Source organism: Apis dorsata, unplaced genomic scaffold, assembly GCF_000469605.1.
Source record: "Apis dorsata unplaced genomic scaffold, Apis dorsata 1.3 scaffold_194, whole genome shotgun sequence".
Lineage (NCBI taxonomy): Eukaryota > Metazoa > Arthropoda > Insecta > Hymenoptera > Apidae > Apis > Apis dorsata.
In genome coordinates, this window is record NW_006263478.1 from 489,159 (window position 1) to 501,446 (window position 12,288).

The 12,288-nt window shown below is 38.1% G+C and overlaps 1 protein-coding gene across 2 annotated transcripts in view; it reads left to right on the forward strand.

Moving 5' to 3' along the window:
* The first annotated feature begins 3,295 nt into the window (after positions 1–3,295).
* The window catches only part of LOC102677890 (tyrosine-protein phosphatase non-receptor type 13-like), a 158,438-nt gene continuing 149,445 nt past the window's right edge, over positions 3,296–12,288 (forward strand). For both annotated transcript variants that reach the window (XM_006614605.2, XM_031509962.1), the window contains exon 1: positions 3,296–4,691. In XM_006614605.2, the coding sequence (XP_006614668.2) occupies positions 3,302–4,691 (1,390 nt within the window). In that variant the 5' untranslated portion in view covers positions 3,296–3,301. The remainder of the gene's footprint in view (positions 4,692–12,288) is intronic.

A 12,288-nucleotide genomic window follows, 5' to 3' on the forward strand; every position in this document is an offset into this window, starting at 1 on the left:
GGGCAGCCCCGCTGGAAAAATCTCGATGGCGAGCGCGATTTCACGCGCGATTATTTATAACCGGGTGCTTGTAAACACGCGTACTTTGGCGTCGGCCGCGAACCGCCCGCCATTTCTTCGCCAGTTACCGATGCACAAACGAACGGTGAACGTTGCTCCACCGTTTCTTGCCAGACGTCTATTTCGATGGCAGCTCGCTGGTATAGCGGTCACTTCGATTCGCTCGTGATCGAATTCTCCTCGAATTCTCAGTTGGATCAGTGAAAGAATCGTAGCCGGCTTTCGTTCGCGAGTGGTTCCGTGATAGTAGTGAAAAATTGATGGGAGAAGTGAATCGTATCCGGTGTGGAACGATTAGAATATAAATTCATTGTACGAAGAAGTAATCGTTTCCTTAAAAATTTTATTTTTATTCTTGTCGATATTAAAAAATTTCGAATTTAATAGGAGGAAAACAAATAAAATTAGAATCGAAGAACGAAAACTTTTTCTTATAATCGAAAAGAAATTGTTTAACGTAAGTAAGAGAGTTTAGAAAGGAAAAAAAAAAAAAAAAAAAAGAAAAGAAAAGAAAAGAACTCGGATAAATACATTTTTTTCTGTCATGCTCCGCCATTAGACCGTCGCACCGGCCCACATTATTCTCACGTAGTAGTCGCGTTACCCGTTTTTTCAAGAGGCGACAAGCATCTCTCCGTACGTTTCGAAGCTCGTCCCTCTCGGTGAGTCGACACGTCACGGTGGAGAAAGAACTGGGAGGGCGTGAATCCGTGAATGTTAAGCGCGAGCACAGCATAAAACGGAACACGGGAGGATGGTACGAGACCGTTTCGGAAAAAGATCCCAAAGCCAAACTCGATTCTGACAGATTGCCAAGCGTCTGAGGTCGCGGTTACGCAAGAGAGACGTTAAACTCGTTCGATCCACGATTCGAACAATAATAATCCACGATCGCGGAGCGGATATCATGCTGGTGGCCGTGTCTGCAAGAGATTCGTATAAATTGGATAAACGGATCTGTGGACGGATATGGAACACGGTGCGAACGATGATTCGGTTCTTCTGATACGTTGGCGGTCGATCGATGATTAATCGTGATGGGATTAGAGTAAACTCGGTACCGTGTGGACTCAGTGATTTTTCCACGGTGGAGTTATTGTTTATTTTTCTATTTTTTTTTTTCGTTTGGAAAATATATATTTTCAACGTTGGAAGAAACGGGTCTATTTTAACGCGACTCGAAGGGAAAAAGGGGGAAATGTTGGAGAGCGAAGAGAGAAGAATATTTGGGTATTTTTTTCTAGGGAAACACTTTTGCTTTGAGTGAAAATATTTTCTCGTTTTAATATTTGCAAGTTTGGATTTGTTTCAAAGTAATTTAAAAGGAAAAGGAAAGTGGAGAAAGAAGCGAGTGGGAATATTTTTCTCGACGAATTGGAAACTTTGATTTTTATAAAATGGGAAAATAAACGATTGATTGTAAAGTAATTTGAAAGTGAAAAATTGGAAAAGTGAATATTATCGAAATTGGAATATTATCGAAAATTGTGAAATAAATGTTTACTTATAATTTAAAAATAAATATTTAAAGTGGCCAATAAAGTGAACTTGACTTGATATTAAAATAATTTTAGAGTGAGAAAAGAAATAAAATGAATAATAAAGTGAATGAATTTCGATTATTCGTTTGAGAGGACTAACAACAATTTTGAAATTTTCATGGTAAATAAACGTGTTAATATCGTACGAGAACAAAACATCTTCTTAATATATTTTTCGATATTTCCAAATATTTACGTTTCACGGTGGAAAGAAATATCGACACGAATAAATTTCTAAATGAATATCTCAATGTTGATATTCGCTTTCGAGTTATGGAAGTACCTTCGCCTCTTTCACGCGTGTTTTCAAATCAAACCTCGCATTTGAATATAATGGCGAAGATGATTCTTATCATCCTAAAGTTTAAACGTCGAACTGCTGATCGCAAAGTTTAAATCATTCAAAATCATTTAATCAATTTAATATAAAAAGTTTTACTTACTTTTCGAAACTCAGGATCGTACATAAACTTCGTACAAATACAACGAGAAAACTGTATTTCAAAATATTAACCAAAGAATCGCGCATTCCTCCCAAATTATTTCCAAGAAGAAAATCGAAAACCAGTTTCATCGAAAAACGAACGCGCCGACCTCCTCTCACTCGACAACAATTTATATATACACAAAATAACGCGAGTATACAACATCGCGTTTAAAACCTCGACCAAATCGAACGATCAAACGATAAAAACTAACTAAATTTCCATGATCTACCTATCCCCCTTTTTAAAAATCGCCCGATAACGCTTATTCACGAGTAATAAATTGATCCAAAAAGCCAAAAAAATCCAAACTTTTCGGCGAAATCGTTAAGAATTCGCCAAAAAAGGAGGTGATCGAAGCTTTAAAAGAAGAAGAAGAAGAAGAAGAAGAAGAAGAAGAAGAAGGACGGCTCGAGAACCGGAAACATGAAGAACGGTCACCCGATTATAACAGCGACGTCGTCGTCGAGCCTGGTCAATCCGGATTCCACGTCCTCGAACGAAGCTACGGAACCGATCATCAGATTGAAGCTGGACAAGCCGTTGAACTGGGAGTGGGAGCTGACCACGTCCGCGGACACGCTTCCTGTCATCCAGCTGTTGGACAAGGATGGCCGCGTTCTGGTCGAGACCAGTGGGCGCACGGCCCAGCGGGCCAGGGGCTCGTTTCGAGAGGGCCTCAAGTCGCACGAGGAGTTCCAGACGAGCGAGGGACAGTCCTCCAAGCTTTCCTCCTCTTTCGCGTCCTCCTCCGCGTCCAGCCCTCCGCCGCCGGCCCCCGTGCAAGGGAACAGGAACGTGGACGGGTTCAGCAGCAAGTTTGGCACCTTCCAGTTCGGTTACAAGCCTACGAAATCGAGGAGCGAGGTATCGGTGAAGGAGAGGGATAGGAAGGGGGGGAGGAGGAAGGATCGAAGATCGGAGGAGCGGAGAGATTCGAGCAAGTACTCCATGGGCGATTACCTGAGGCAACAGATCATAGACGATCTCGGGAGGAGGGACACGTTGGGCAAGAGTGCCGAGGAGATCGCGAGAGAGAGGTGCAAGAAGGTGAAGGCTTACCTGAGGAGTCGAAGCGAGACACTGCCGAGCCTGGTCCACGTGGAGGAGCAGGAGGAGGAGGAGGAGGAGGAAGAGAAGGAACACCCGAGGAACGAGACTCGTCGTCGTCCGAGAGGCGAAGCCATCTCTCAGGAAAGGGAGTCGAAAACGGCGATGGACGACAAGGTGAGGGGCAACGCGTCGCCCGTCGAAACTTCAAAACGGAGGGAGGGCGACGAAGCTGGGAGCGAGAGGAAGAAGGAGGAGGAATTGGAGAGGGTAAGATCGTTCCTACGAAGGAAGATACAGCAGAGGATGGAGTTGGAACGATCGACGGTCGGCGTTCGGAAGAGGTACTCGTGTTACGGCGAGGCGGAGGAGCAGCGGGGTTATCGCACTCGAAAGGTGCGGAGCGAGACGAGCGTGATCAGGTTCGATCGGGAAATCGTGGAGAGGGAGAGGCAGAAAGGGAGGCAGATGGAGAGATGGTCGAGGGACAACAACGGGTCTCGTTGTTCCAGGGATAAGTCCGGACAAAAAGCGTACGGACGTTCGAGGAGCGAGACGATCCTCGAGGCGGCGGAAACGGGCGGCGGTCGACAACTGAGCTTCGAGACGAGGGATTCGGCCGAGAAACGGAAGCCGTACCGGAAGACGAGGAGCGACGCGTTGGTGGGTGGCAGGAGCGCGGACTCGGAGCAGGAGGGGGATCGTTGGAGAGGGGTGGCGAGGAGGAGGCAGGACACGACGGCGATGGAGGAGACGTGGCGCGAGTACAAGGAGAGGAAGAAGAACGAGAGGTTGCGTCGCGACGCGGAGGGGAAGGNGGTGAAGGAAGAAGAGGAAACCGATCTATGCACTTTCCACGATTGCAAGATCTGTCAGAATCTGAGGGATTGCGTGGCGAATCGTGCGCGGGGGGAGAAGCAGATGAGAAATCTCGAGCATGGGAGGGGAGCAGGGGATGATCGCGACGATTCCTCCGAGCTTCTGATTTCTCTGAACGATTCCGCGAACGAGGAAGGCCGAGCTGGTACCAGTCTTGGGGAGAACTGTCCGCTCGACGAGGTCGATGCCTCCCCGACCAAGAATCACGTACTCGTCAAGGTTCGAGGGAAGAATCACTCGTTCAACGTGAATTCGCCTGATTGCGGTTACAATACGATTCCTAAGAAGACTTTTAACGATTACAAGGAATTGTACGCGAGATCGAACGTGAAGAAGAGCGACACGTTCAAGATCGTGGATGGAAGCGAGGGGATCGAGGAAGGTGTTGAGGAGGAGGAGGAGGAAGAGGAGGAGGAGGAGGGGGAGGTCGTTGGGGATGGATCGATCGACAGTTTCGATTATTCGAACGGCGAGGGTGTGTTGACGAACAAGTCGAACGAGGATATCGCGAGGGATTACTTTAAAAGGGTGTACGAGTTGCTGAAGAGACGGCAGAGGGAGGCGAGGAGGGTCGCGGAGAAGCAGGAAGTGGCGGGACGCGATGATTCGTCGTCGTCTAATTACGCGGAGAAGGTGCAAAAGAGGAGACTGCGGCGAAAGAAAAAGGGCACGCAAGGTAAGAAACGAGAACTTTCATGTTTTGTCCCTCTGCTTTTGGAATGCAAAGATGCGTTCTGCTTTTTTCCAACGATTCCACGTAGTGGAAGTAATTAATAGATTTCTTTCTCCTCGTTTTCCCCCGTCCAAGGAACACTCGTCTAATTGCGAAATTAATTGCTTTCGCGCGATGAAACTGACGATATTGATGATAATTAATACGAACAATTTTTTCGTATAATATTTCGTGTAAATGTTATGTATCAACGTTATATTAATTCTACTTATCGTTTATCTTTAAGATATTTCCTTTCTATAGCATGTCACGAAATAATACGAATAATTACACGTAGTATTTATTCGATATTAGAATTACATTTTATAGGATCAATTAATAATTTCATCTAGACACTAATTCACGATTCTAATTCACGTAATCGAACTTGTATTCACGCCTCGAATATTTCGCTATACAATAGCTATTCCTAAAACCCTCGACTAATTACGCAAGCTAATTGAAAAGGAAGCACGGTCGTTCAAAGAAACAGCATCATTAAGATATCTACTTCGCCGAGACACATTTCTTCCTAATTATACGAAGAGATAGATATACATAAAGAGAGGATACAAAAGATTTCTCGCCAAAATATTCTTAATCGTTAACACGTTAACAGAGAGACATTATTCTCTTAATGGAAAAACTTTAAGCAACTTTCGCCTCGTTTTTCAACCTGTTCTTGCTTTATTTACGCGACACGGGCTTCCCGGAAATATACGCGTAATATCCCAGAAATATATTCACCGGTGACATTACGACGAAACTTTCGTGTTATCGAGGCTTGTTAAACATTATACGCACATTTTATCTTGAACAATGTCGTCACGAGGCCGAGAATGGACGCGAGAGAATTTTAGGGAAGGAAAAGAAGAGCGAAATAAACGGAGGTTCAATCGATGGCTCCCTCGTGTGTTCTTTCGTGGCAAGTGCTGTAAATCCTTCTGGAATTCGCTTGGGATAATCTGATACAAACGGTGGTCGAGCTGGTATTAAGATTTCTTCTTCTTCTTTTTTTTTTTAAATAAAGGAAGAATAGAAAAAACGATTGAAGTTTGGATGATGTGAAAATTTGAAATTCTGATCACTAATTCAAATGATGGGTGGTTTACTTCCGTTCGACGATTTATCGAGTAATAATATTAATAAACGAACGATTCACGATTTCAGATTGTATTATACCGTGAGGAAAGAATTTCAGGATTCCGTATTTGACGATATCCGAATCTGAAATGCAATAGCTTGATGGGATTGCCCGATTGAGGTAGAAATTCGAATTAAAGAATATTGAACTTTATAAGAAATTTGTAGTGGAGATTTTATAAAATCATTTTATAAAATACAGGGATCGTATTCAATTAAAAATTAATTACGAAGTTATAACTTAATTTAATCTTCTGAGATTCAGGAATACTAATCGTGATTGAATTACGAATTTATGAGATTAATGTTTGACCGAAGAAATATATATTAAAACGTAATTTAAATAATTTTAAAAAAGAAAATAAGAGAATTTTTTTAAGATCTTCTATCGGTTTATTCGGGAAAATTTATTAAATTTTATTATTGAATAATACGAGTTTGAATAATAAACGAGTGGGTATCATTGAAAATTTGGTCACGTCCACGTAGATAGTTAGATATAGCGGGTGTTCAATTCTCATCGGAAATTGGATTACGCGCTCTTTGAAGCTTTTAGTGATTTCTCGAGCCGAGTATTTCAACCAAATGCCCAACGAAATAAAGGTCGGATTAAAGTGGCTTTTAAACGCTTGCTGACATTTCAGCTATCGTTCGATAACGTCGCAAACGAATTTGCAATCCGGGAATAAACCGAATAAGTCGGTGACTAATCAACGATACTTCGATTAATTCGATGGAAAGTAGCTAGATTAAAATTGTATCATTTCGAGACGACACGAAAGTTCGTTTTGTGGAGAGAGAGAGAGAAAAAAAAGAACTTTTAATCATTTTAAAACTCGGAACAATTTTAGAAAAAACATTTTTTACGAATTATTGTTTGAATTAAACAATTTCAAACTGTATTGGAAAAATATTGTTGCCAAATATTTATCTTTTTCCAGTTATCACGTACGAGTTATTAATAGATATATAAAAAAAAAAAAAAATTGTGTAGAAAATACACCATATAGATAATAAAAATATGACGAAATTTAATTCTGAAATTTAACGATAAATTGATCTTTTATCGATAGTCGAAAGGATATTATTCGAATACTATTTACATAATTTTTATTAATTTACATAATTATCGAGATTTAATTTTGAAATTTGACGAAAAAATTGATCGTTTATCGATAGTCGAAAGAATATTCGAATACTATTTACATAATTTTTATTGATTTTTACATAATTATCGTTTTCTTTCGATAAGTCTGGCATATTTTCTTTTAAGCAAATCTATATTAAATTCGTACAATCCTTCGTTAGGACACGCTATGAATTCAAATAATGGCTTTTTAGTCTGCAAATAGGCGCATAAAACAAAACTGCTGTGCATGCACTATTCTCCTTTGTTGAATAACCGTTTGTGAGCACGAAACGCAATCACGATAAGCTTCACTACGTGCGCACTATTACTTCATGATGAATGTGTATTATTTTTGGCGCTAACTGAACGTTAATCTCGTGTTGGTAGTAGTGGTAATTAATAAACGGCATTTATTGTTTTTTTTCTTTTTTTTTAAAGGAAGGCGCGAAAAGGAAAAAAAATACGACACGAAAATAAAATTCTTCGAGAAAATATTTGAAGTTAAATGAACTGGAAGAATTCGATTATCTTGCGAATATAATTCTTATAAATATTCCCGACGTGTTTTAAATTCTCTTAATCCTTTGCTGTAAAATTTAATCAAGGGAATCAATATTTAATAATTAATATTTAATAATTTTCGAAATTCTAAGATTCGTCTCAATCTTGTCCTAGAAACTACTAAATGTCGTTATAAAACAAAAGATTGAAAATTGAAAATCCTAATAAATTTAATAATTGTCTTGATAAATTATCATCGCGTTTCAGAAGATCATATTAGATATATATATTAACAAAAATATATACATTCCACGATTAAATCAATATTTCTATTTTAAACAAATTCTTTTCAAAGAAAAGACTTTCAAAACTTATTTTATATTATTTAATAATCTATCAATTTAAAATACATTCTCGATAAATTTACGAGAAAAAAATGTTCACGTCAAAGAATATTGGACTTGTTATTACCTAGAGTAAAATTGTCCCATATGCCTTTTTTTCTTTTCTTCTTTTTTTCTAACGGAACAGAGATATAGCCTGACCCAATTGCAAGACTCGTATTGCACACTTGCACCCATATATTTTCTCTCTCTCCCCTTTTACTCTGATCTCTCTCTCATTCAATTTAGACAAACAACACGGATATCTCCATAATACCCGTTCATTCAAAATTTTGAACAGCGTATTATTGGGCTCAACTCGAATTTCTCATTTAACTAACTACGATGCTTCTCTGTATCGCCATTGCGCCTCATTTATATATACCACAACCCTCATTCGTATCCACTACCCTCATTTGAACGCACGATTCAAAGAAAATCAACACGGTGTCGCCCGCATCGATCAACTTAACCACCGCGAATTTAATTATATCCAGCTCGAGTATGCGTCGACGTATACTCGGAGGATTTCACCAGGAGAAGAGGTGGGCCAAATATTTAATAACTCCACTTTGAAGGAGTATACGGGATCAATTATATAGCAAATAAGTTCGAATGTTCGAATCGATTAGATTCGTATCTTTGTAAGTATTTTGAAAAAAATAGTTGTAAAAAAAAATAGACAGAAGAGAAAATGATTCGAAGTAAAATTATGATTAACATAATCAATGATTCGTTATTTATTTGAAATTAATTATCTTGGATATTTTTAATTAATGTGGAAACTTGTAAGTAAGATTGGAAGACAGATTATGAGGATCGAGGTTTGCTAAAATATTTGTGATTATTTTGCAGTTTTTTTTTTGCAATATTATTGTGTTGTTGATGAAAGTAACTATTTAGTTTTCACTTGAAATTCGACGACAACAACATTATAAATAACATTATAAGTTTAATGAATTTGTTAAGTTAGTATCAATTTGAAGAAGAAAACATTGTTGTTTCTTTTTTATAATCCATATGATACACTGTGCATTTGCAAGCAACTTTAATGTGATTTTAATTCCAAATCTTGTCTATAAATTAAATTTGGCTCAGATCTTTAAGTTATACGTTAAACTTGCATTAATTGCAAGAGAAGAAAATAATTATTGCGAAAGAGAATCGATAGAATTTGATTTCGAGGGAGATAATTTTGATCAAAAGTCGTCTCTTCTTGGTGGAAGAACACAGTTGGTCCTCAGTGACAGGCTTTCAGCTAAAAAGATTAGCGGCGCGCCTTCGACCAGGAAGTCTCGTGAAAATCAGCTGAAAGCTCTGCCGCGAATCTCTGTCTCTGAAGCGACTCCTCTTTTTCTTTCTCACTTGACTTTGGTCTTTTTTGCCTTGGGACGATCGTCAACTACTTCTGAAAATCTTTCAGAGGCCGAGATAATTGGTACTGTCTTCTTTCCCGACAAAGTTTTACACGAAGCTGGGCTGCTACAAGCGATTCAGGAGAACAATGAGATTTTGTTTTGGTTTGACCGATCTTTTTTCTCCCCACTCCCCCTTTTGACAATTGAAAGTTGGTGACAGGTTTTTATCGAGGCGAGTTCAAAAGTTTGGAACGTGAATGGATAAAACGTGTGGAAAAATATATACGCAGAATAATATTCCACAAAAATAACAGAAATCGTAGACTTAAAGTCGAAGCGTTGTGATTTCTTTAATTCTTATTTTGATAATATCATTCGTGAAAAAATAATAAATACAAATTGAAGATTAAGTAAGAAAAGAAAAAAAAGTAAAAAGCTATGTTTTTAATCATCTATTAATCAAGTCGACGGGTATTAGGGGAGATAGATTATGATCATCCCTTAAATATTCCTGAGTTTCAAAAGAGACAGAGTCGAGCTCGATTCTCAAAAGCAAAATGAAACTCTTTTGATCGTGGTATATCCGCCTTGAAAGTGTCTGGGAATTAGTGGGAAGATCGTATTTTAGTGGTGACTACTATCAGATAAAGGAAGGATTACACAGGATTGGTAGCATGCCCAACGTCTACGGGAAGAAAGTAGAATCCTTTGAGCTTAAATACTCATATGTTGGCTAATGTGGGATACGTGTAAGCTGGGAAAAGCTTATTACATAATTGATAATATTGTAAACGTACTAATATGAATGGCGCATTAATAATAGGATTACCACGTTTGTTTGTTATTTCATTACTACGTTACGTAATAATTAATACATCGTATGATAGTGATTTGAAAATTATTAGTTATTTTTTTTTTTCTTAAGAATTACGCAAATTTACGTATTTTTAAATTATTCTGCAATTTATAAACTTCATAAATGATCCATCGTATAAAATGTTCTAAATAAAGGAATTGGCACTATATTCGAAAGATTAATCTCGAAATACTTGAATAGTAGGTACGCTCGTTAACGATGCTTTCACCATGTTGATGGAGTACTTGTTTGATTTATTGTGTACAGATGGAATATATTTGTGCTAAACTACGACGACTTGTCTACGGGGTCGCTCAAAGTTGTTTGACGTTCCATTCCACTGGTCAATTGGACAAATTTATCTATCTCGAATAATTCTATGGTTTTTATGGTAATAGCTTTCTTCAAAAGCTAGGTCGTGCTACGTTAATATCATTGAAAATTCTTCAAGAAAACATTCCGATTAATAACATTCCTAAATTTCTATCTTCCATTTTTTCCCAAATACGAAAGATACTTTTATGAACACCTTTGAAAATCTCAACTCTCGAGGCAAATTCCGCAAAATCACATCCAAAATTAACCTCTGGCATCTTCCTAAAAAGCTATTATTTTCAACTTGAATCACACCTAAGTAATAATAATAATAATAAAGTATTTATTACTAATTTTACTTCACTGCTCTTCGGCAATCTTCACACCTAAATGCAAATAAAATGGCGTCTAAATCACGGAGTCGAAAGTCAATCTCTTTATACCTCTCCCTCGAGCGAAGGGTGTTCGAGCATGAAATGGATATTATAATATAACCATTCACCCGGCGTGTATTCAGAGCGCGTTTCGCAGTTCGTTCTGGCGACGTTGCTCACGTTCCTGTTGAAACTGTTGGCATTAACTCGAAAGTGTTTAGCAGTTCTTGTCGCGTAACTATCGGTTTGATCTCGGCGTGCGGACGTTTGCATGTAAAAGGAAACATCAACTTGTTGCTAGACGCGAGGCGATACGCCGCATTTCACGTTGGCATTGTAACAATTGGCGAGTGCCATCCCCTATGAATCGAGTTTCGTTTAAACATCGCCGCCATATTTGTTAATATGCCGCGAAATTCGAACGACCTTTGTGAACGAGAAAATGGATTAACCTTGCATCTAATTGTTTCAGACGATTATTTTTATTTTTAACATCGTCTTAAACGATGTAGATGCGCGTAGAATATTTGTTTGCTTTATTTCGTAACGAGAATGAAATTAGAGATAAATTAAATTTTCAAATTAATTGTTTTAAACGTGGATGCAGTGCATTTGTTTTTTTTATCGCAATCTTTTAATTTAACGACAATGCAAGCGAGATAAATTAAATTTTAAACGATGTTGCGTTTGTATTATTGTGATTGAAATTGTTATTTTAATTAGATGTTGTAGTAATGATACAATACACACGAGAGAATTTTATTAAAAGTGCTTGAGATATGATCTTCTGATTTCCATTAATTTTTTATATCTACAATGAATTTAATTGTTATTTATACAAATGTTATATAAAACAGATTTAAAATTTGGAATAATTACGTAAAAAAAAAAAAATAATAGAATTTATAAAAGAGCAATTTTTAAAAGAGAAAAAAAACATTAAAAATTTAATCCGTGAATAAGAGAGATTACGAGAGAAAAAAATTAAAAAAAAAAGAACTCTGCCTAATAGCTTAATACTCGTGACATAAAATATAAAAACTAGGCGGAATTAATTTCAAGGGGCGCAAAAATAAAATATGTCAACGACATATCGTTTTATCATCTCCAATCCAGAACGAAATATATTCAAACTTTTACTCACATCTTCTCCAAATCTAATCTCTAATCTTATTTAAAAAAAGCAACAATAATAATCAAACACCTACGAAACCCATACAATCCTTACAATCTTAGATCTTGTCACACCGTTGAAACACCCATTATATTATCCCAATTCCCAATTTTGCCAAAACTCTTCAACTTCCAAAATTGGCTATCGTACCAACCCGTGAAAACTTCCACTCCACTTACCATTTCAAAAAACTGTCTCGCCGCCTGTATTTCCGCCACCGCTACTTTCAGAGCACGTGCACGACGCGCACGACGTGGCTGGCGTGCAACATAAGTGCATCGTGGATTTTTCGAACACACCGACGGAACCGGCCTCTCTCACGAGGGCC